General features: G+C 46.9%; 1 protein-coding gene across 1 annotated transcript in view; it reads left to right on the forward strand.

Moving 5' to 3' along the window:
- LOC137543893 (neuralized-like protein 4) overlaps positions 1-26356 on the forward strand; it is a gene marked incomplete at both ends in the record, with an annotated part of 62174 nt that overhangs the window by 32778 nt on the left and 3040 nt on the right. The window contains 6 exons of the mRNA XM_068264967.1: positions 4443-4658; positions 5480-5578; positions 8921-9061; positions 13352-13516; positions 16805-16963; positions 17040-17219. Of these exons, the coding sequence (XP_068121068.1) occupies positions 4443-4658; positions 5480-5578; positions 8921-9061; positions 13352-13516; positions 16805-16963; positions 17040-17219 (960 nt within the window). The remainder of the gene's footprint in view (positions 1-4442; positions 4659-5479; positions 5579-8920; positions 9062-13351; positions 13517-16804; positions 16964-17039; positions 17220-26356) is intronic.

The raw sequence follows: 26356 nt of genomic DNA on the forward strand, positions 1-26356 counted from the left end.
ATTATTATTATGTATTTATATAGCACTGACATCTTCTGCAGCACATTACAGAGTACATAGTCATGTCACTGACTGTCCCCAGATGAGCTCACACTCTAATCCTACCATAGTCATAGTCTAATGTCCTACCATATTATTATTATGTATTTATATAGCACTGACATCTTCTGCAGCACATTACAGAGTACATAGTCATGTCACTGACTGTCCTCAGAGGAGCTCTCACTCTAATCCCTACCATAGTCATAGTCTAATGTCCTACCATATTATTATTATGTATTTATATAGTACTGACATCTCCTGCAGCACATTACAGAGTACATAGTCATGTCACTGACTGTCCTCAGAGGAGCTCACAATCTAATCCTACCATAGTCATAGTGAAATGTCGTACCATATTATTATTGTGTATTTATAGAGCACTGACATCTCCTGCAGCACATTACAGAGTACATAGTCATGTCACTGACTGTCCTCAGAGGAGCTCTCACTCTAATCCTGCCATAGTCATAGTCTAATGTCCTACCATATTATTATTATTATTATTATGTATTTATATAGCACCGACACCTTCTGCAGCACATTACAAAGTACATAATCATGTCACTGACTGTCCTCAAAGGAGCTCACAATCTAATCCTACCATAGTCATAGTCTAATGTCCTACCATATTATTATTATGTATTTATATAGTACTGACATCTCCTGCAGCACATTACAGAGTACATAGTCATGTCACTGACTGTCCTCAGAGGAGCTCACAATCTAATCCTACCATAGTCACAGTGAAATGTCGTACCATATTATTATTGTGTATTTATAGAGCACTGACATCTCCTGCAGCACATTACAGAGTACATAGTCATGTCACTGACTGTCCTCAGAGGAGCTCTCACTCTAATCCTGCCATAGTCATAGTCTAATGTCCTACCATATTATTATTATTATTATGTATTTATATAGCACCGACACCTTCTGCAGCACATTACAAAGTACATAATCATGTCACTGACTGTCCTCAAAGGAGCTCACAATCTAATCCTACCATAGTCATAGTCTAATGTCCTACCATATTATTATTATGTATTTATATAGCACTGACATCTCCTGCAGCACATTACAGAGTACATAGTCATGTCACTGACTGTCCTCAGAGGAGCTCACACTCTAATCCTACCATAGTCATAGTCTAATGCCCTGCCATATTATTATTATGTATTATATAGCACTGACATCTCCTGCAGCACATTACAGAGTACATAGTCATGTCACTGACTGTCCTCAGAGGAGCTCACAATCTAATCCTACAGTAGTGTAATGCTATTTTTGAAGAAATCAGTTAAGCAGATATACAGGATCAGCACTGCATCAGAATCAGAATTTTTATTTCCGCCAAGCATGACTGGGTCGTGCCCGGAATTAGGCTTGGCACAGAGCAGGGCTTTGATACAGGAAATGACATACACCAAAATAACACGATAGTATGCATCAGACCACACACAATACAGTAAGTACATAACAGAAACATTTTCCACAGAAAAACATGGAGTTCAGATAGATCTGCAGTGCAGACATGCTTAAAAAGACTATTCCAGCTAGTAAAGTAAAGTAAAAACAGCCTACGGAGGGACCACTCTTCCTTTGGTGGTGGCGGTGGGGGATGAGTGAGAGTCCAGAGAGTTCAGTGATTTGACAGCTGAGGGGAAGAAGCTGTCCCTGTGCCTAGAGGTCCTGGTGTAGATGGCCCGATACCTCTGGCCTGAACGAAGCCGACTGAAAAAGCTGGAGCCTGGGTGTGAGGGATCGTTTGCGATCCGCAATGCTCTGGAGCGCATTTTGGAGGAGGTCCAGAGGGGGAAGTGGTTTTCCGATGATCCTTTCCGCTGATCTGATGACCCTCTGTAGTTTGTATCTGTCGCTGGCAGAGGAGCCAGCATACCAGACAAGGATAGAAGAACAGATGACGGATTCGATGGTGGCTGAGTAGAAGTTGGTCAGTAGTTTCTGGTCCATGCCGAGCTTCCTCAGTTGGCGGAGGAAGAATAGTCTCTGCTGGGCTTTCCTCTGGGTGCAGGTGGTGTTGGCCTTCCACCTCAGGTCGTTGGAGATAGGCGTTCCCAGGAGACGAGCGCAGGGGACTCGTGTGACTTCCGTGCCGTCAATAAGGATTGGGGGTGGAGTGGGGGAACGCTTCCTAAAGTCAATGATCATCTCAACGGTTTTTGTGGTATTGAGGACCAGCCCGTTTCCTTGCACCAGTTGCAAATACTTTCGACCTGATGACGGTATGCCTGCTCATCGTTATTGGTGATGAGGCCCACAATGGTGGTATCATCTGCAAATTTGATGACTTTGACAGAGCTTTTAGTGGATCTGCAGTTGTTTGTATACAAGGAGAACAGGATTGGTGACAGGACGCAGCCTTGTGGAGCCCCTGTGTTGGTGGTCCTCGGTTGAGAGACGATATCGCCTAGCTTGACAACTTGGGACCTGTTTGTGAGGAATTCAGTTATCCACGGGCGTAGGGTGGGGTGGACTTTGAGCGCAGTCAGGTTCTCCTGAAGAATTTGAGGGCTGATGGTGTTGAACGCTGAGCTAAAGTCAAGGAGGAGGATCCTGGCAAATGAGTTTGGTCTGTCCAGGTGCTCGTTGCAGTCTCCAGGCAGATGTTAATGGCATCATCCGTGGACCTGTTCGTTCTGTAAGCGAACTGGTTTGGGTCCAGCAGGGGCTCTGTGGAGACTTTCAGGAGGGGCATAACTATTTTTTCGAAGGTTTTCATAATGACGGATGTGAGAGCCACAGGTCTGTAGTTGTTGAGGTCGGTGATTCCCTGCTTTTTGGGAACAGGGATGATGGTTGACCTCTTGTAGCACGCAGGGACTTCGCCTTCCTGGAGGGATCTGGTAAAGATGGAGGAGAGAATAGGAGCTAGCTGTTGAGCACAGGTTTTCAGGTATGTTGGTGACACTCTGTCTGGGCCTGAGCCTTTCCTAGCATTTAGCCTTGACAGGTGGCGCAGGACATCACCCTCATTCACAGCCAAAGAGGGCAAGTTTGGGCATGGAACAGGTATGATGGAGGAAGGAGCAGGTAGCTTTGGAAGCCCTGCAGATGTGAGCTTCCGGAATAATTGTTATATTTGCCAGAATTTCTTGCCTAGGCAACATAAAATAAACATTCCTTCTACCAATTCAGTGTTACCACTGAGCGCTCCAGTCTGGCCTCATCCCGCCTTGTAGGTGTTCAGAGAATTATGCCCTTTCCCTCTTTCACCGCCGCTCCTTGAACATGCTTTGCAACCCCCAGGTCCTTCGAAGAACGGCCTCTCCCATCTGGTAGGGGGGTGTTTCCAGTTCCTCCAATCACCTGCCATGCCTTTAGTGCAGGAAATGGATGACATTCTGAGTCCATCACTGACCATCTTCCTGTTCTGTATGCTTTGGCTGTTGGACTATTATATAAAATAGATGAACCAACTATGGAGAATACTAAACTCAATGAAGTGTCAGTTCTCCTGGAGTGGGTCAGATGGGCTATATAGCCAGTGTCATACCAACAATATGTATTTGTAGTATCACAGATATCTCCATTGAAATAATAGTCTTAGACGTAGATCCTTTTGTATAAAAAGGTATTCTTGTAGTTATATTCAAACAATATACAAAATGACAGAACAATGTTAGCAGAAATATTGAAGTAACATAATAAATATCTAACCGCTTTGGTCATCTGAAGCACATGAATTAAAAAGCTACTTTACCAAACTCTCCTTCCTGGGTGTCCGAAGCCACGACCCTGAGATAGAGTCCCATTCTAAGCCATACGATATAGGGTGCCTCTGATGATACCAACTGAGCTTTCCAAGGCCATATTTATACGATTTGTTCCTTCAGGGTCACCAAAAGTCCAGACATGTCCCATCCACGTGATGAGTTTGGCCTTGAATCTGTGCCAACTTGGAATTTACAATCTGCAGGTGCCCTAACTGTTTTCCTCAAAGTTCAAACGAAGTTCAGTTTGAGAGTTCAACTGTCGTTCACAGTTCACAGACAGTTCATATTTAAGTAGGTGAAAGGTATACCAGTTTTACAGCGAGTCATACGACTATTATAAATCAGAGCACTCCAGGTATAACTAGGATTGTTAAACGCACACTGCACATGATAGAATAATGCAAACAGATACATTAGTCATATACCATGAGATATGCATATATATTTCTAATTCTTACAGCTTACTTGATAGTACCTAATGACAACTTGATAATAAAGATAAAATATTCTTGACATGGCCACCACCAGGAACATGCATGCCTGGCTACTCCCTCTCTGTAGGCCAACATAGGGTTATTCCATCATTTCTGTGTCATTTCAAGTTAGGTTGCCATAAAATCCAACTTGCACAAACTCTGTTATTCCTCCTGTGTGTCTTTCTTGTAGGTGAAAGTTGAGAGACTCGACCCCCATTGGTCAGGATCCTGCTCCATCGGAGTCACCTCCATCTCTCCACATGATGCTCCATTTTTGGGTGGTGGGCTTCCGGCTAGAGCACTTGATCTCCGCTCCCGGGTCACATGGCTGATCTCTGGCTCTGAAGTCACCAGGAATGGACAGCGGCTCAGAGACAATTATTGTAGCAGCTTGGAGAGGATCCGGGTATGTCAACCATTCCAAGGGCTTCAGTTTGTGCTGGAGAAGGTAGTTAAAATTTGGTAAACAAGACACATTGCCAAGTTGTGGATAGGAGTTGACAACACATAACTGTTCAAATAAACCTGGATAGGGGTGTGGGCAGATTTATGGATAGATGTGGAACTGCTAAACGCAGCTGGGAACTTGTACATGTTGGAAGTTGTAGAGAGAATATTGGCTCGGTAACACGATACAAGGGTTACCAAGGGTGGCCGAGAGGCCTGAAACTGAGGACAGAATGGGTTTGAGAGGCATTGATGGTCAGATAGTGCTTTTCAGGGGTGTGACCAAGGGTGGTGGAAGGCCTAAAACTGAGGACCTTTTAGGCATAGGAAGTCAGAGATGTTCAGGAAAATCTGTGACCAGACATGGTGGAAGGAGTTGAAGTAAGCGCTGGTTGGGTGTGGGGGAGGTAGGGGTGTTCCCTAAAGCTATACAGAGTAGTGACCAGCAGTTATGGAAGGGCTGTGACTGAGGTCAAGATAAGGGGGCGGGGGGGGGGGGGCTCAATGGTTGTGAAAGACTAAGAACTGAGATGGTGTTAGATATGGTGAGATAATTTTCACCATGTTATGCGTTATAGATGGATAACCATGGTGGAATGAGTACATAGAGCTGTTCATGCTTTTCTGTGGGAGGGTTGCCAGTGAGGAAGTGTTTCTAGGCTTGGTGGTGTCAGTTGTTTGGTTCTTAGAGGATCTGCAGGAAGGAGGGAGGACACAGGGATGAAGCATGTCTGAGAGTTCCGTCATCTGAATATTTCCTCTATCCTCCATGCTTGGTAGGTGGGCTGCAGACTTGGAGTACGACGTGATGCTGATGACACAGTACATACCCTGATCAATGGAGAGGACATGGGACCAGCCGCCAGTGGCATTCCTAAGGTGGGAATAAGCAGAAATACTGATGGTAGTTCTGGATCTGGTGGGCTGCTTGTGCATGGCATGGCTCCGTGCTGTGCTGCCTGCGCTCCATGCATGGCTCCGTGCTGCTGTGCCTGCGCTCCATGCATGGCTCCGTGCTGCTGTGCCTGAACCATGTGTGGGAAGGTAGCTTCTGCCTCATGTGTCTTCTCAGGAGATTTTTGGGCTTGTGCAAACTATGAGCTTTCAGCTCCTACTTTTATAGGGGTTGGAGGCAATATGGCTGCCTAATCTGGAATTTCCCTGAATCCCAGGTTCTGATTGGCTAAAGCTTCCATGCATAACTCGTTATCTTTGACATTTAAAATACCCATAACACTTTTTTGTTTTGAATACCTTAATTATCTTAACTGTGAGAATCTACGTAGGTTTGCAATATTTACACATTCTAATCAGGTCATTTCTGACGCAGTTAATTAAAAATGGACGTCACCAGCCATCTTGTCTGCTGGTTGACTTTTTTCCCAAAACGTTGAGACTAAACAATGTCATTCATGACGCATTTCTGATAAAATGTGCTTCTGCTAATTAGGTTGGAATGTCTCTGTACTTTCCCAGGTCAGGTTGACACTATAACACTGTACACAGACCTGTGAGAGCCTTCAGCAATTTAAGGCTTATTGAAACATACAGGACTCCTAATATACTCATTTAAATATAAAGCTTATTATATAATTCTTTTTAAAACAATTAATCATATAAGATATAATTGCATATTAAATATTAATAATATAAAATCATGTTCTATATATTTGTCTTTCTGATGAAGAAATAAATATTTCCACCGCAAGATGTCACTATCTCATCATAAATAACAAGCAATATTAATAATATTATTTACAAGATTATGAAACCGCCAGGTGGCATCATTTGTCCTAAATACGGGACAATACAAAAACCTTGGAACTTATTATTGACATTCCAAAGAACAATTATAGTCTAAACAACTTTGTGGAAAACAGCTCATGTATTTTGAAACTTTCAATGCAGAATCCAGCTTTTTAAAATATATTTCAAAGTATTAAATTGTATTATATAGGGTTTAACAATAACTATTTCTTTCTTTAGAAGGACTGTATGGATTATTAATATTTAGATTACTAATATATATGTTTAATAATTAAGAAAATGTGGATATATAATTACTGCAGTAATGTGAGTTGTCAAGGCCACGCACTAACATAAACAAGAAGGTTCTGGCTTTTTGTAACTAGAATGATCCAATTATGAGATTCACTGCTTGGAATATGCTGAGATGTCAGCGAGCTATATTTTAAAAAAAGTACTCTAACTTTACAGTTTACAATGAAATTTTGCATAGAACATTAAAATTTAAAACATACACATGACAGCTTTTCCTGCATAAATAAAACCACTAAAATTCTGACACAGGGGTTGGACAAAGTAATGGAAATACCTTGAAAATCAACAAAATATATTTTAATATAGTGTAGGTCCACCTTTTGCGGCAGTTACAGCCTCAATTCTCCGAGGAATTGATTCATACAAATTGTGAATTGTTTCCAAGGGAATTTTAGCCCATTCTTCAGTTACAACACCCTCCAGGTTTTTTTTTTTTGGAGACGATGGCGACTTCTTACTTGAATCTCTAATAACGACCATAAATGTTGAGGTCTGTTTTGGCCAGATGAGATGCTCAACTTCATTAGAATGTTCCTCGTGCCATTCTTTAACAATTCTAGCTGTATGGATTGGGGCATTATCATCTTGAAAGATGGCATTCCCCTCCGGAAACAGTTCTTGAACCATAGGATAAACTTAGTCGCCCAAAATTCCTAAATAGTCTCGGCTGTTAATTCTTCCATGAAGGAAAGTTATTGGCCCAGCGGATTTCCAAGAAATAGCACCCCAGATCATCACAGAACCCCCACCATGTTTTACGGTTGGGAGAAGGCAGTCTGGATGAAATGCTTTTTTCGGCTGTCTCCAAATGTACACTCGGCCGGAAGTTGGAAATAAGGTAAACGATGATTCGTCAGAGAGAATCACATTTTCCCACTGCTCGAGGGACCAGTTCTGGTGGTTTCTACACCACTCTAAAAGCTTTGAAACATTTGTCTTTGAGAGCAGAGGTTTTCTAATTGCAGTTCTTCCGTGGAATCCAGATTTGTTTTTGTGGAAACTGGGTTCTGTAGGTGTTCATTCGGCTCTGCAGTGATTTTAGGAGCCGTGGTCTTGCAAGCTTTTCTAACAATTCGATTTAGAGTCTGACGGTCTCTCTCAGACACCGTCGACTTTTGGCCACAACTGTGCTTTGCTGAGGCGTTTTTCCTTCTCTTTCAAGGCAGTCATTACTTTTGAGACAGTACCTCTTGAAATGCCAAGCATTCGGGCAGTTTCTGTTACAGTAGCGCCTGCCATACGAGCACCAACAATTTGGCTTCTTTGAAAGTCTGAGAGATCTGCCATTTTTATAAATTATAACCAACTTTTGTTTAAATATAAAAACAATTATTTTAATTAAACATATCAAATAACAAAAATAGTAAAAAAAAAATTAACATATGTCAAGTTTTGATTGTTTAAAACATGTTCAAAGATTATAATGCCAAAATGTTAGGTGTTTCCATTATTTTGTCCAACCCCCGTATCTCTCCAGCGGCTGCTGGATAGATATGCAAACAGTGCACTTCTCTTACTTTAGACTGGCTCCGACTAGTGCAGGGACCCGGTTCCCGAAGCTGCAGACATCGGAGGACGGCGGCATAAGAATGAGCAGAGTGGATGGGGCTGGAGGAAGCCCTAGGTATGTATCAATTTATTTTAATTTTTAAGCTCTGGTACACTTTAACTACCTAAAGACCACGTTACGCCAATGGGCGGGACCGCAGCAACAGCACAATGCCTGCCTAACGCGGCCCTGCAGCTTGGCCTTAAAACTGCAGTGGCCCATTTCACTAAAATGGCCTGGTCTTTAAGGGGGTTTAGCACTGTGGTCCTCAATAGGTTAAAGCATGTTTTTCAGATGCCTCTACTCTGAGGCCAGTAATATAGGATCACCCCTGTACTTTGAGGTTAGTAACATAGGGGGACCCCTGTAATATGAGGCCAGTAATGTAGGAAGACCCCTGTACTCTGAGGCCAGTAATATAGGATCACCCCTGTACTTTGAGGTTAGTAACATAGGGGGACCCCTGTAATATGAGGCCAGTAATATAGGAAGACCCCTGTACTCTGAGGCCAGTAATATAGGAAGACCCCTGTACTTTGAGGTTAGTAACATAGGGGGACCCCTGTAATTTGAGGCCAGTAACCTCCTTGACCTCTCTTGTTTCTCTCTAGGTTGTTTATGCAGTGTTTGATCTGCATGGATCAGTCACTGCCGTCTCGGTTGTCAGCTCCTCTGTACTAGAAGAATCTGATGCCACCAAACCCCCGTCCATCACCTCTGAGAGTGAAGAGGAAGAGGACATTGAACACAGTGTGAGTGACGCATTACACTTCCCACCCAGTGAGGCATCACACTTCCCGCCCGGTGACGCATCACACTTCCCGCCCGGTGACGCATTACACTCCCCGCCCGGTGACGCATCACACTTCCCGCCCAGTGACGCATTACACTTTCCACCCAGTGAGGCATTACACTTCCCGCCCCGTGACGCATCACACTTCCCGCCCGGTGACGCATCACACTTCCCGCCTGGTGAGGTATTATATTTCCCGCCCGGTGACGCATTACACTTCCCGCCCAGTGACGCATTACACTCCCCGCCCAGTGACTCATTACACTCCCCGCCGAGTGACGCATTACACTTCCCGTCCAGTGACGCATTACACTTCCCGCCCAGTGACGCATTACACTCCCCGCCCAGTGACGCATTACACTTCCCGCCCAGTGACGCATTACACTCCCCGCCCAGTGACACACTACACTTCCCGCCCGGTGACGCATCCCACTTCCCGCCCAGTGACGCATTACACTTCCCACCCAGTGAGGCATTACACTTCCCGCCCCGTGACGCATCACACTTCCCTCCCGGTGACGCATCACACTTCCCGCCCGGTGAGGTATTACATTTCTAGCCCGGTGACGCATTACACTTCCCGCCCAGTGACGCATTACACTCCCCGCCCAGTGACGCATTACACTCACCGCCCAGTGATGCATTACACTTCCCGTCCAGTGACACATTACACTTCCCGCCCAGTGACGCATTACACTTCCCGCCCAGTGACGCATTACACTTTACGCTCGGTGACGCATTACACTTCCCGCTCGGTGACGCATCACACTTCCAGCCCGGTGACGCATTACACTTCCCGCCCGTAACACATTACACTTCCAGCCCAGTGACGCATTACACTTCCCGCCCAGTGACGCATTACACTTCCCGCCCAGTGACGCATTACACTTCCAGCCCGGTGACGCATTACATTTCCTGCCCGGTGACGCATTACACTTCCAGCCCAGTGACGCATTGCACTTCCCGCCCAGTGACGCATTACACTTCCAGCCAGGTGACTCATTACACTTCCTGCCCGGTGACGCTTTACACTTCCCGCCCAGTGACGCATTACACTTCCCGCCCAGTGACGCATTACACTTCCTGCCCGGTGACGCATTACACTTCCCGCCCAGTGACGCATTACACTTCCCGCCCAGTGACGCATTACACTTCCCGCCCAGTGACGCCTTACACTTCCCGCCCGGTGACGCATTACACTTCCCGCCCAGTGACGCATTACACTTCCCGCCCAGTGACGCATTACACTTCCCGCCCAGTGACGCATTACACTTCCCGCCCGGTGACGCATTACACTTCCCGCCCAGTGACGCATTACACTTCCCGCCCAGTGACGCATTACACTTCCTGCCCGGTAACGCATTACACTTCCAGCCCAGTGACACATTACACTTCCAGCCCAGTGACACATAGCAACACCCTTTACAGTCTTCCAGATGACACCAAATGAAGAGAGCTACCAGTCTGCACCTCCTCCTGCAGGGTGACAAAGACAGAATGGAGTTTCCTTTCTGCCCCTCCTCCTGCAGGGTGACACAAACAAGATATACCAGTCTGTCCCTCCCCCTGCAGGGTGACACAGACTGAAGGGAGGAGATACTAGTCTGCCCATCCTCCTGCATGGTGACAGACAGAAGGGAGGAGTTACCAGTCTGCCCCTCCTCCTGCAGGGTGACACAAACAAGATATACCAGTCTGCCCCTCCCCCTGCAGGGTGACACAGACTGAAGGGAGGAGTTAATAGTCTGCCCATCCTCCTGCATGGTGAGACAGACAGAAGAGAGGAGTTACCAGTCTTCCCCTCCTCCTGCAGGGTGACACAGACAGAAGGAAGGAGTTACCAGTCTGCCCCTCCTCCTGCAGGGTGACACAGACAGGAGGGAGGAGTTACCAGTCTGCACATCCTCCTGCATAGTGACACAGACAGAAGGGAGGAGTTACCAGTCTGCTCCTCCTCCTGCAGGGTGACACAGACAGGAGGGAGGAGTTACCAGTCTGCCCCTCCTCCTGCAGGGTGACACAGACAGGAGGGAGGAGTTACCAGTCTGCCCTTCCTCCTGCAGGGTGACAGGAGGGAGAAGTTACCAGTCTGCCCCTCCTTCAGGGTGACACAGACAGAAGGGAGGAGTTACCATTCTGCTCCTCATCCTGCAGGCTGACATAGACAGCAAGGAGCTACTAGTCTACTCCTCCTCCTGCAGGGTGACACAGACGGAAGGGAGGAGTTACCAGTCTGCCCTTCCTCCTGCAGGGTTACACACAGACAGAAGGTAGTTACCAGCTTGCCCCTCCTCCTGCAGGGAGACACAGACAGAAGAGAGGAGTTACCAGTCTGCCCCTCCTCCTGCAGGGTGACACAGACAGAAGGTAGTTACCAGCCTGCCCCTCCTCCTGCAGGGAGACACAGACAGAAGGGAGGAGTTACCAGTCTGCCCCTCCTCCTGCAGGGAGACACAGACAGAAAGGAGGAGTTACCAGTCTGCTCCTCCTCCTGCAGGGTGACACAGACAGGAGGGAGGAGTTACCAGCCTGCCCCTCCTCCTGCAGGGAGACACAGACAGAAGGGAGGAGTTGCCAGTCTGCCCCTCCTCCTGCAGGGTGACACAGAAAGAAGGGAGGAGTTACCAGTCTGTTCCTCCTCCTGCAGGGTGACACAGACAGGAGGGAGGAGTTACATGTCTGCTCCTCCTCCTGCAGGGTGACAGAAAGAAGGGAGGAGTTGCCAGTCTGCTCCTCCTGCAGGGTGACACAGACAGGAGGGAGGAGTTACATGTCTGCTCCTCCTCCTGCAGGGTGACACAGAAAGAAGGGAGCAGTTACATGTCTTCTCCTCCTCCTGCAGGGTGACACAAAGAAAGGTGGAGTTACCAGTCTGTTCTTCCTCCTGCAGGGTGACACAGACAGGAGGGAGGAGTTACCAGCCTGCCCCTCCTCCTGCAGGGAGACACAGACAGAAGGGAGGAGTTGCCAGTCTGCTCCTCCTGCAGGGTGACACAGACAGAAGGGAGGAGTTGCCAGTCTGTTCTTCCTCCTGCAGGGTGACACAGACAGGAGGGAGAAGTTACCAGTCTGCCCCTCCTTCTGCAGGGTGACACAGACAGGAGGGAGGAGTTACCAGCCTGCCCCTCCTCCTGCAGGGAGACACAGACAGAAGGGAGGAGTTGCCAGTCTGCTCCTCCTCCTGCAGGGTGACACAGACAGGAGGGAGCAGTTACATGTCTTCTCCTCCTCCTGCAGGGTGACACAAAGAAAGGTGGAGTTACCAGTCTGTTCTTCCTCCTGCAGGGTGACACAGACAGGAGGGAGAAGTTACCAGTCTGCCCCTCCTTCTGCAGAGTGACACAGACAGAAGGGAGGAATTACCAGCCTGCCCCTCCTCCTGCAGGGAGACACAAAGGGAGGAGTTACCAGTCTGCCCCTCCTCCTACAGGGTGACACAGACAGAAAGGAGGAGTTACCAGTCTGCTCCTCCTCCTGCAGGGTGACACAGACAGGAGGGAGGAGTTACCAGCCTGCCCCTCCTCCTGCAGGGAGACACAGACAGAAGGGAGGAGTTACCAGTCTGCTCCTCCTCCTGCAGGGTGACACAGACAGGAGGGAGGAGTTACATGTCTGCTCCTCCTCCTGCAGGGTGACACAGAAAGAAGGGAGGAGTTACCAGTCTGCTCCTCCTCCTGCAGGGTGACACAGACAGAAGGGAGCAGTTACATGTCTTCTCCTCCTCCTGCAGGGTGACACAAAGAAAGGTGGAGTTACCAGTCTGTTCTTCCTCCTGCAGGGTGACACAGACAGGAGGGAGAAGTTACCAGTCTGCCCCTCCTTCTGCAGAGTGACACAGACAGAAGGGAGGAATTACCAGCCTGCCCCTCCTCCTGCAGGGAGACACAAAGGGAGGAGTTACCAGTCTGCCCCTCCTCCTACAGGGTGACACAGACAGAAAGGAGGAGTTACCAGTCTGCTCCTCCTCCTGCAGGGTGACACAGACAGGAGGGAGGAGTTACCAGCCTGCCCCTCCTCCTGCAGGGAGACACAGACAGAAGGGAGGAGTTACCAGTCTGCTCCTCCTCCTGCAGGGTGACACAGACAGGAGGGAGGAGTTACATGTCTGCTCCTCCTCCTGCAGGGTGGCACAGACAGGAGGGAGGAGTTACCAGTCTGTTCCTCCTCCTGCAGGGTGACACAGACAGGAGGGATCTGCCAATCCCCCTTTACGGTGATTATAGTTCTGCAACTGTTTTTTGTCCTGTAGGGTGAGCCGGTGACCACACTGCAGCCACACTCTTTGCACTTCATGGGAAATCATGGGAAGAACATTCTACTGTCACATGGGAACAGAACGGCCACCCGTGTGTCCAGCTACAACCAGGGGATTGTGGTTTTGGCGCAACCATTACCTCGTCTCTTCCTGTTCCAGGTAAAGTCTGGTGGGGTTTGTTTTTTTTAAAGGGAGGGTGCATAGATAGATTTTCCATTTTGTATGCGGAATCCCACAGTGCATGTATGTGTCCCTCTCTCCCATCCATGGTGGGCTGTATAATGGTTTCCTCTTGGGTTGTATGGGGAATCCCACAGTGCATGTATGTGTCCCTCTATCCCATCCACGGTGGGCTGTATAATGCTTTCCTCTTGGGTTGTATGGGGAATCCCACAGTGCATGTATGTGTCCCTCTATCCCATCCACGGTGGGCTGTATAATGGTTTCCTCTTGGGTTGTATGGGGAATCCCACAGTACATGTATGTGTCCCTCTCTCCCATCCACGGTGGGCTGTGTAATGGTTTCCTCTTGGGTTGTATGGGGAATCCCACAGTGCATGTATGTGTCCCTCTATCCCATCCACGGTGGGCTGTATAATGGTTTCCTCTTGGGTTGTATGGGGAATTCCACAGTACATGTATGTGTCCCTCTATCCCATCCACGGTGGGCTGTATAAAGCTTTCCTCTTGGGTTGTATGGGGAATCCCACAGTACATGTATGTGTCCGTCTATCCCATCCACGGTGGGCTGTATAATGCTTTCCTCTTGGGTTGTATGGGGAATTCCACAGTACATGTATGTGTCCGTCTATCCCATCCACGGTGGGCTGTATAATGGTTTCCTCTTGGGTTGTATGGGGAATTCCACAGTACATGTATGTGTCCGTCTATCCCATCCACGGTGGGCTGTATAATGCTTTCCTCTTGGGTTGTATGGGGAATCCCACAGTGCATGTATGTGTCCCTCTCTCCCATCCATGGTGGGCTGTATAATGGTTTCCTCTTGGGTTGTATGGGGAATCCCACAGTGCATGTATGTGTCCCCTCTCTCCCATCCATGGTGGGCTGTATAATGCTTTCCTCTTGGGTTGTATGGGGAATCCCACAGTACATGTATGTGTCCCTCTATCCCATCCACGGTGGGCTGTATAATGGTTTCCTCTTGGGTTGTATGGGGAATTCCACAGTACATGTATGTGTCCGTCTATCCCATCCACGGTGGGCTGTATAATGCTTTCCTCTTGGGTTGTATGGGGAATCCCACAGTGCATGTATGTGTCCCTCTATCCCATTCATGGTGGGCTGTATAATGCTTTCCTCTTGGATTGTATGGGGAATCCCACAGTGCATGTATGTGTCCCCTCTCTCCCATCCATGGTGGGCTGTATAATGGTTTCCTCTTGGGTTGTATGGGGAATCCCACAGTGCATGTATGTGTCCCTCTATCCCATCCACGGTGGGCTGTATAATGGTTTCCTCTTGGGTTGTATGGGGAATTCCACAGTACATGTATGTGTCCGTCTATCCCATCCACGGTGGGCTGTATAATGCTTTCCTCTTGGGTTGTATGGGGAATCCCACAGTACATGTATGTGTCCCTCTATCCCATTCATGGTGGGCTGTATAATGCTTGCCTCTTGGTTTGTATGGGGAATCCCACAGTACATGTATGTGTCCCTCTATCCCATCCATGGTGGGCTGTATAATGGTTTCCTCTTGGGTTGTATGGGGAATCCCACAGTGCATGTATGTGCCCCCTCTATCCCATCCACGGTGGGCTGTATAATGCTTTCCTCTTGGGTTGTATGGGGAATCCCACAGTGCATGTATGTGTCCGTCTATCCCATTCATGGTGGGCTGTATAATGCTTTCCTCTTGGTTTGTATGGGGAATCCCACAGTGCATGTATGTGTCCCTCTATCCCATCCACGGTGGGCTGTATAATGCTTTCCTCTTGGGTTGTATGGGGAATCCCACAGTATGTGTCCCTCTATCCCATCCATGGTGGGCTGTATAATGCTTTCCTCTTGGGTTGTATGGGGAATCCCACAGTACATGTATGTGTCCCTCTCTCCCATCCACGGTGGGCTGTATAATGGTTTCCTCTTGGGTTGTATGGGGAATCCCACAGTGCATGTATGTGTCCCTCTCTCCCATCCACGGTGGGCTGTATAATGGTTTCCTCTTGGGTTGTATGGGGAATCCCACAGTGCATGTATGTGCCCCCTCTATCCCATCCACGGTGGGCTGTATAATGCTTTCCTCTTGGGTTGTATGGGGAATCCCACAGTGCATGTATGTGTCCGTCTATCCCATCCACGGTGGGCTGTATAATGGTTTCCTCTTGGGTTGTATGGGGAATCCCACAGTGCATGTATGTGTCCCTCTATCCCATCCACGGTGGGCTGTATAATGGTTTCCTCTTGGGTTGTATGGGGAATCCCACAGTGCATGTATGTGTCCCTCTCTCCCATCCATGGTGGGCTGTATAATGCTTTCCTCTTGGGTTGTATGGGGAATCCCACAGTGCATGTATGTGTCCCTCTATCCCATCCATGGTGGGCTGTATAATGGTTTCCTCTTGGATTGTATGGGGAATCCCACAGTGCATGTATGTGTCCCTCTCTCCCATCCACAGTGGGCTGTATAATGCTTTCCTCTTGGGTTGTATGGGGAATCCCACAGTGCATGTATGTGTCCCTCTCTCCCATCCATGGTGGGCTGTATAATGGTTTCCTCTTGGGTTGTATGGGGAATCCCACAGTGCATGTATGTGTCCCCTCTCCCATCCATGGTGGGCTGTATAATGCTTTCCTCTTGGGTTGTATGGGGAATCCCACAGTATGTGTCCCTCTATCCCATCCATGGTGGGCTGTATAATGCTTTCCTCTTGGGTTGTATGGGGAATCCCACAGTGCATGTATGTGTCCCCTCTCTCCCATCCACGGTGGGCTGTATAATGGTTTCCTCTTGGGTTGTATGGGGAATCCCACAGTGCATGTATGTGTCCCCTCTCTCCCATCCACGGTGGGCTGTATAATGCTTTCCTCTTGGGTTGTATGGGGAATCCCACAGTACATGTATGTGTCCCTCTCTCCCATCCATGGTGGGCTGTATAATGGTTTCCTCTTGGGTTGTATGGGGAATCCCACAGTGCATGTATGTGTCCGTCTATCCTATCCATGGTGGGCTGTATAATGCTTTCCTCTTGGGTTGTATGCGGAACCCCACAGTGCATGTATGTGTCCCCTCTCTCCCATCCACGGTGGGCTGTATAATGCTTTCCTCTTGGGTTGTATGGGGAATCCCACAGTATGTGTCCCTCTATCCCATCCATGGTGGGCTGTATAATGCTTTCCTCTTGGGTTGTATGGGGAATCCCACAGTGCATGTATGTGTCCCTCTCTCCCATCCACAGTGGGCTGTATAATGCTTTCCTCTTGGCAGGTGAGAATAGACCAGCTCTCCCCTCGATGGACCTCATCCCTCTCTATCGGAGTGATTGGGGTGTCACCGGAGAGGCTGAACTTCCCAGCTACAGCTGCTGCCATGAAGAGAGGCGCCTGGGTCTTCCAGCGCAGCGCCGTTCTGTTTAATGGAGCCAAGGTATGGCCTGTACATTGAGCACATTGAGACCCTCCTGCTTTCTGTAGTTCCTGATTTCTTGTGTCCTTCTCACCAGATCCGAGAAGGCTATGGGCCCAACTTAGACCTTTGTCCTGAAGGGACTTGTTTGGGCCTATTGCTGGATTCATCGGGAGGTCTTCACCTGTATATAAATGGATTGGATCAGGGTGTGGGGGCCCAGGACCTGCCGGAGCTGTGCTATGTTATCGTGGACCTATACGGACAGTGTGAGCAGGTCAGTGCCCAGAGGCTTCTCTACATACCTAATATATACATTTCCATAGTGCACACTCAGGACTACAGTGCTCAGTTATACAGCTCAAGGGTGCCCTGTTTGTGGGTTAGTATGGCATTAACAACTCTCTAATGGTGCTGGATCTGGGTAGATATACTTTCCTATAGGAATCTAGTATCTATTGGTAGATATACATTTCACACACTGAGGAATCTAGTACCTCTCGGTAGATATTGACTTCCCATACTCAGGTATATAATATCTTGTGATAGATATATATGTCCCACACTCAGGGATCAAGTATCACTCTGTAGATATAAATATTTCACACTCAGAAATCTAAGATCTCTTGGTAGATATAAATTGCACGCCCTCAGAGATCTAGTATGTATTAATAGATATGAATTTCCCATACTCAGGGATCTAGTTTCTCTTGGTAAATATGGATTTCCCATACCCAGGGATCTAGTTTCTCTAGGTAGATATAGATTCCCCATACCCAGGGACCTAGTTTATCTAGATAGATATGGATTTTCATACCCAGGGATCTAGTTTCTCTCTGTAGATATGGATTTCCCATACCCAGGGATCTAGTCTCTCTAGGTAGATGTGTATTCCCCATACCCAGGGATCTAGTCTCTCTTGGTAGATAGAGATTTCCCATACCCAGGGATCTAGTTTCTCTTGGTAGATAGGGATTTCCCATACCCAGGGATCTAGTTTCTCTAGGTAGATGTGTATTCCTCATACCCAGGGATCTAGTTTCTCTAGGTAGATGTGTATTCCCCATACCCAGGGATCTAGTCTCTCTAGGTAGATATGGATTTCCCATACCCAGGGATCTAGTTTCTCTAGGTAGATATGGATTTCCCATACCCAGGGATCTAGTCCCTCTAGGTAGATAGGGATTTCCCATACTCAGGGATCTAGTCTCTCTAGGTAGATAGGGATTTCCCATACCCAGGGATCTAGTCCCTCTAGGTAGATAGGGATTTCCCATAACCAGGGATCTAGTTTCTCTAGGTAGATAGGGATTTCCCATACTCAGGGATCTAGTTTCTCTAGGTAGATAGGGATTTCCCATACCCAGGGATCTAGTCTTTCTAGGTAGATATGGATTTCCCATATCCAGGGATCTAGTCCCTCTAGGTAGATAGAGATTTCCCATACCCAGGGATCTAGTTTCTCTAGGTAGATATGGATTTCCCATATCCAGGGATCTAGTCCCTCTAGGTAGATAGGGATTTCCCATACCCAGGGATCTTATGTCTCTAGGTAGATAGGGATTTCCCATACCCAGGGATCTAGTCTCTCTAGGTAGATATGGATTTCCCATACCCAGGGATCTAGTCTCTCTAGGTAGATAGGGATTTCCCATACCCAGGGATCTAGTTTATCTAGGTAGATAGGGATTTTCCATACCCAGGGATCTAGTCTCTCTAGGTAGATAGGGATTTCCCATACCCAGGGATCTAGTCTCTCTAGGTAGATAGGGATTTCCCATACCCAGGGATCTAGTCTCTCTAGGTAGATAGGGATTTCCCATACCCAGGGATCTAGTCTCTCTAGGTAGATATGGATTTCCCATACCCAGGGATCTAGTCTCTGTAGGTAGATAGGGATTTCCCATACCCAGGGATCTAGTCTCTCTAGGTAGATAGGGATTTTCCATACCCAGAGATCTAGTCTCTCTAGGTAGATGTGTATTCCCCATACCCAGGGATCTAGTCTCTCTAGGTAGATGTGTATTCCCATACCCAGTGATCTAGTTTCTCTAGGTAGATTGGGATTTCCCATACTCAGGGATCTAGTTTCTCTTGGTAGATATGGATTTCCCATACCCAGGGATCTAGTCTCTGTAGGTAGATATAGATTCCCCATACCCAGGGATCTAGTCTCTCTAGGTAGATGTGTATTCCCATACCCAGGGATCTAGTTTCTCTAGGTAGATTGGGATTTCCCATACTCAGGGATCTAGTTTCTCTTGGTAGATATGGATTTCCCATACCCAGGGATCTAGTCTCTGTAGGTAGATATAGATTCCCCATACCCAGGCACCTAGTTTTTCTAGATAGATATGAATTTCCCACACCCAGGGAACTAGTTTCTCTCTGTAGATATGGATGTCCCATACCCAGGGATCTAGTCTCTCTAGGTAGATGTGTATTCCCCATACCCAGGGATCTAGTCTCTCTTGGTAGATAGAGATTTCCCTTACCCAGGGATCTAGTTTCTCTTGGTAGATAGGGATTTACCATACCCAGGGATCTAGTTTCTCTAGGTAGATGTGTATTCCCCATACCCAGGGATCTAGTTTCTCTAGGTAGATGTGTATTCCCCATACCCAGGGATCTACTTTCTCTAGGTAGATGTGTATTCCCCATACCCAGGGACCTAGTTTATCTAGATAGATATGGATTTTCCATACCCAGGGATCTAGTTTCTCTCGGTAGATATGGATTTTCCATACCCAGGTGTCTAGTCTCTCTAGGTAGATATGGATTTCCCATACCCAGGTATCTAGTCTCTCTAGGTAGATAGGGATTTCCCATACCCAGGGATCTAGTTTCTCTAGGTAGATAGGGATTTCCCATACCCAGAGATCTAGTCTCTCTAGGTAGATAGGGATTTCCCATACCCAGGGATCTAGTTTCTCTAGGTAGATAGCGATTTCCCATACCCAGGGATCTAGTTTCTCTTGGTAGATATGGATTTCCCATACTCAGGGATCTAGTCTCTCTAGGTAGATGTGTATTCCCCATACCCAGGGATCTAGTCTCTCTTGGTAGATAGAGATTTCCCATACCCAGGGATCTAGTTTCTCTTGGTAGATAGGGATTTCCCATACCCAGGGATCTAGTTTCTCTAGGTAGATGTGTATTCCTCATACCCAGGGATCTAGTTTCTCTAGGTAGATGTGTATTCCCCATACCCAGGGATCTAGTCTCTCTAGGTAGATATGGATTTCCCATACCCAGGGATCTAGTTTCTCTAGGTAGATATGGATTTCCCATACCCAGGGATCTAGTCCCTCTAGGTAGATAGGGATTTCCCATACTCAGGGATCTAGTCTCTCTAGGTAGATAGGGATTTCCCATACCCAGGGATCTAGTCCCTCTAGGTAGATAGGGATTTCCCATAACCAGGGATCTAGTTTCTCTAGGTAGATAGGGATTTCCCATACTCAGGGATCTAGTTTCTCTAGGTAGATAGGGATTTCCCATACCCAGGGATCTAGTCTTTCTAGGTAGATATGGATTTCCCATATCCAGGGATCTAGTCCCTCTAGGTAGATAGAGATTTCCCATACCCAGGGATCTAGTTTCTCTAGGTAGATATGGATTTCCCATATCCAGGGATCTAGTCCCTCTAGGAAGATAGGGATTTCCCATACCCAGGGATCTTATGTCTCTAGGTAGATAGGGATTTCCCATACCCAGGGATCTAGTCTCTCTAGGTAGATATGGATTTCCCATACCCAGGGATCTAGTCTCTCTAGGTAGATAGGGATTTCCCATACCCAGGGATCTAGTTTATCTAGGTAGATAGGGATTTTCCATACCCAGGGATCTAGTCTCTCTAGGTAGATAGGGATTTCCCATACCCAGGGATCTAGTCTCTCTAGGTAGATAGGGATTTCCCATACCCAGGGATCTAGTCTCTCTAGGTAGATAGGGATTTCCCATACCCAGGGATCTAGTCTCTCTAGGTAGATATGGATTTCCCATACCCAGGGATCTAGTCTCTGTAGGTAGATAGGGATTTCCCATACCCAGGGATCTAGTCTCTCTAGGTAGATATGGATTTCCCATACCCAGGGATCTAGTCTCTGTAGGTAGATATAGATTCCCCATACCCAGGGATCTAGTCTCTCTAGGTAGATGTGTATTCCCATACCCAGGGATCTAGTTTCTCTAGGTAGATTGGGATTTCCCATACTCAGGGATCTAGTTTCTCTTGGTAGATATGGATTTCCCATACCCAGGGATCTAGTCTCTGTAGGTAGATATAGATTCCCCATACCCAGGCACCTAGTTTTTCTAGATAGATATGAATTTCCCACACCCAGGGAACTAGTTTCTCTCTGTAGATATGGATGTCCCATACCCAGGGATCTAGTCTCTCTAGGTAGATGTGTATTCCCCATACCCAGGGATCTAGTCTCTCTTGGTAGATAGAGATTTCCCTTACCCAGGGATCTAGTTTCTCTTGGTAGATAGGGATTTACCATACCCAGGGATCTAGTTTCTCTAGGTAGATGTGTATTCCCCATACCCAGGGATCTAGTTTCTCTAGGTAGATGTGTATTCCCCATACCCAGGGATCTACTTTCTCTAGGTAGATGTGTATTCCCCATACCCAGGGACCTAGTTTATCTAGATAGATATGGATTTTCCATACCCAGGGATCTAGTTTCTCTCGGTAGATATGGATTTTCCATACCCAGGTGTCTAGTCTCTCTAGGTAGATATGGATTTCCCATACCCAGGTATCTAGTCTCTCTAGGTAGATAGGGATTTCCCATACCCAGGGATCTAGTTTCTCTAGGTAGATAGGGATTTCCCATACCCAGAGATCTAGTCTCTCTAGGTAGATAGGGATTTCCCATACCCAGGGATCTAGTTTCTCTAGGTAGATAGCGATTTCCCATACCCAGGGATCTAGTTTCTCTTGGTAGATATGGATTTCCCATACTCAGGGATCTAGTTTCTCTAGGTAGATATATATTTACCATGCCCAGGGACCTAGTTTATCTAGATAGATATGGATTTTCCATACCCAGGGATCTAGTTTCTCTCGGTAGATATGGATTTCCCATACCCAGGTATCTGGAGTGGCTGGATGGTGTACTGGTTAAGGGCTCTGCCTCTGACATGGGAGACCTGGGTTCGAATCTCGGCTCTGCCTGTTCAGTAAGCCAGTAATTCAGTAAGGAGTTCATTGGGCAAGACTCCCTAACACTGCTACTGCCTACTGAGTGCGCTCTAGTGGCTGCCTCGCAAGCGCTTTGAGTCCGACAGGAGAAAGGCGCTATACAAATACTGCCATTATTATTATTATTATCTAGTCTCTCTAGGTAGATAGGGATTTCCCATACCCAGGGATCTAGTTTCTCTTGGTAGATAGGGATTTCCCATACCCAGGGATCTAGTTTCTCTAGGTAGGTGTGTATTCCTCATACCCAGGTGTCTAGTTTCTCTTGGTAGATGTGTATTCCCCATACCCAGGGATCTAGTTCCTCTAGGTAGATGTGTATTCCCCATACCCAGGGATCTAGTTTCTCTAGGTAGATGTGTATTCCCCATACCCAGGGATCTAGTTTATCTAGGTAGATATATATTTCCCATGCCCAGGGATCTAGTTTCTCTAGGTAGATATAAATGTCCCATACCCAGGGATCTAGTTTCTCTAGGTAGCTATATATTTCCCATACCCAGGAATCTAATGTATCTAGGTAGATATGTATCCCCCATACCCAGGGATCTAATGTCTCTGGGTAGATATGGATTTCCCATACACAGGGATCTAGTTTCTCTAGGTAGATATGTATTTCCCATACCCAGGGATCTAGTCTCTCTAGGTAGATAAGGATTTCCCATACCCAGGGATCTAGTCTCTCTAGGTAGATGTGTATTCCCCGTACCCAGGGATCTAGTCTCTCTAGGTAGATAGGGATTTCCCATACCCAGGGATCTAGTTTCTCTAGGTAGATGTGTATTTCCCATACCCAGGAATCTAGTTTCTCTAGGTAGATATGGATTTCCCATAGCCAGGGATCTAATGTCTCTGGGTAGATATGGATTTCCCATACCCAGGGATCTAGTTTCTCTAGGTAGATATGTATTTCCCATACCCAGGGATCTAGTCTCTCTAGGTAGATGTGGATTCCACATACCCAGGGATCTAGTCTCTCTAGGTAGATGTGGATTCCCCATACCCAGGGATCTAGTCTCTCTAGGTAGATATGGATTCCCCATACTCAGGGATCTAGTCTCTAGTTAAATATGGATTTCCCATACCCAGGAATCTAGTTTCTCTAGGGAGATATGGATTTCCCATACCCAGGGATCTAGTCTCTTTAGGTAGATATGTATTCCCCATACCCAGGGATCTAATGTCTCTGGGTAGATATGAATTTCCCATACCCAGGGATCTAGTCCCTCTAGGTAGATAGGGATTTCCCATACCCAGGGATCTAGTTTCTCTAAGTTGATATGGATTTCCCATACCCAGGGATCTAGTTTCTCTAGGTAGATATGGATTTCCCATATCCAGGGATCTAGTCCCTCTAGGTAGATAGGGATTTCCCATACCCAGGTATCTAGTCCCTCTAGGTAGATAGGGAATTCCCATACACAGGGATCTAGTCTCTCTAGGTAGATAGGGGTTTCCCATACCCAGGGATCTAGTCTCTCTAGGTAGATAGGGATTTCCCATACACAGGGATCTAGTCTCTCTAGGTAGATAGGGATTTCCCATACCCAGGGATCTAGTCTCTCTAGGTAGATATGGATTTCCCATACCCAGGGATCTAGTTTCCTTGGGTAGATATGGATTTCCCATACCCAGGGATCTAGTCTCTCTTGGTAGATAAGGATTTCCCATACCCAGGGATCTAGTTTCTTTAGGTAGATGTGTATTACCCATACCCAGGGATCTAGTCTCTCTAGGTAGATGTGTATTCCCCATACCCAGGGATCTAGTCTCTCTTGGTAGATAGGGATTTCCCATACCCAGGGATCTAGTATCTCTAGGTAGATGTGTATTTCCCATACCCAGGGATCTAGTCTCTCTAGGTAGATGTGTATTCCCCATACCCAGGGATCTAGTCTCTGTAGGTAGATAGGGATTTCCCATACCCAGGGATCTACTTTCTCTAGGTAGATGTGTATTCGCCATACCCAGGGATCTACTTTCTCTAGGTAGATATGGTTTTCCCATACCCAGGGATCTAGTTTCTCTAGGTAGATATGGATTTCCCATACCCAGGGATCTAGTTTCTCTAGGTAGATATGTATTCCCCATACCCTGGGATCTAATGTCTCTGGGTAGATATGGATTTTACATCCCCAGGGATCTCGTTTCTCTAGGTAGATATGGATTTCCCATACCCAGGGATCTAGTTTCTCTGGGTAAATATGGATTTCCCATACCCAGGGATCTAGTTTCTCTAGGTAGATAGGGATTTCCCATACCCAGGGATCTAGTCTCTCTAGGTAGATAGGGATTTCCCATACCCAGGGATCTAGTCACTCTAGGTAGATAGGGATTTCCCATACCCAGGGGTCTAGTCTCTCTAGGTAGATAGAGATTTTCCACACCCAGGGATCTAGTCTCTGTAAGTAGATAGGGATTTCCTATTCCCAGGTATCTAGTCTCTCTAGGTAGATAGGGATTTCCCATACCCAGGGATCGAGTTTCTCTAGGTAGATAGGGATTTCCCATACCCAGGGATCGAGTTTCTCTAGGTAGATAGGGATTTCCCATACCCAGGGATCTAGTCTCTCTAGGTAGATAGGGATTTCCCATACCCAGGGATCTAGTCTCTCTAGGTAGATAGGGATTTTCCATACCCAGGGATCTAGTCTCTCTAGGTAGATAGGGATTTTCCATACCCAGGGATCTAGTCTCTCTAGGTAGATAGGGATTTCCCATACCCAGGGATCTAGTCTCTCTAGGTAGATAGGGATTTCCCATACCCAGGGATCTAGTCTCTCTAGGTAGATAGGGATTTCCCATACCCAGGGATCTAGTCTCTCTAGGTAGATAGGGATTTCCCATACCCAGGGATCTAGTCTCTCTAGGTAGATAGGGATTTCCCATACCCAGGGATCTAGTCTCTCTAGGTAGATAGGGATTTCCCATACCCAGGGATCTTATGTCTCTGGGTAGATATGGATTTCCCATACCCAGGAATCTAGTTTCTCTAGGTAGATATGGATTTCCCATACCCAGGGATCTAGTTTCTCTAGGTAGATAGGGATTTCCCATACCCAGGGATCTAGTTTCTCTAGGTAGATAGGGATTTCCCATACCCAGGGATCTAGTCTCTCTAGGTAGATATGGATTTCCCATACCCAGGGATCTAGTCTCTCTAGGTAGATAGGGATTTCCCATACCCAGGGATCTAGTTTCTCTTGGTAGATATGTATTCCCCATACCCAGGGATCTAGTTTCTCTAGGTAGATGTGTATTTCCCATACCCAGGGATCTAGTTTCTCTAGGTAGATATATATTTCCCATACCCAGGGATCTAGTTTCTCTAGGTAGATATGGATTTCCCATACCCAGGGATCTAGTTTCTCTAGGTAGATATAAATTCCCCATACCCAGGGATCTAGTTTCTCTAGGTAGATATGTATTTCCCATACCCAGGGATCTAGTCTCTCTAGGTAGATGTGTATTTCCCATCCCCAGGGATCTAGTCTCTCTAGGTAGATAAGGATTTCCCATACCCAGGGATCTAGTTTATCTAGGTAGATGTGTATTTCCCATACCCAGGGATCTAGTTTCTCTTGGTAGATGTGTATTCCCCATAGCCAGGGATCTACTTTCTCTAGGTAGATGTGTATTCCCCATACCCAGGGATCTACTTTCTCTAGGTAGATATGGATTTCCCATACCCAGGGATCTAGTTTCTCTAGGTAGATATGGATTTCCCATACTCAGGGATCTAGTTTCTCTAGGTAGATAGGGATTTCCCATACTCAGGGATCTAGTCTCTCTAGGTAGATAGGGATTTCCCATACCCAGGGATCTTATGTCTCTCTAGGTAGTTAGGGATTTCCCATACCCAGAGATCTAGTCTCTCTAGGTAGATAGGGATTTCCCATACCCAGGGATCTAGTATCTCTAGGTAGATGTGTATTTCCCATACCCAGAGATCTAGTCTCTCTAGGTAGATAGGGATTTCCCATACCCAGGGATCTAGTCTCTCTAGGTAGATAGGGATTTCCCATACCCAGGGATCTAGTATCTCTAGGTAGATGTGAAAGTCTCACAGGTACTGTATATTCCTGCGTATAAGACTACTTTTTAACCCTTGAAAATCTTCTGAAAAGTTGAGGGTCGTCTTATACGCCGCGTGTCATTGATGCCAGGTGATACGCCCTATCCTGTTACCGCCTCTCAGATCT

This window comes from Hyperolius riggenbachi, unplaced genomic scaffold (genome assembly GCF_040937935.1).
Source record: "Hyperolius riggenbachi isolate aHypRig1 unplaced genomic scaffold, aHypRig1.pri scaffold_322, whole genome shotgun sequence".
In the NCBI taxonomy this organism is placed as follows: domain Eukaryota; kingdom Metazoa; phylum Chordata; class Amphibia; order Anura; family Hyperoliidae; genus Hyperolius; species Hyperolius riggenbachi.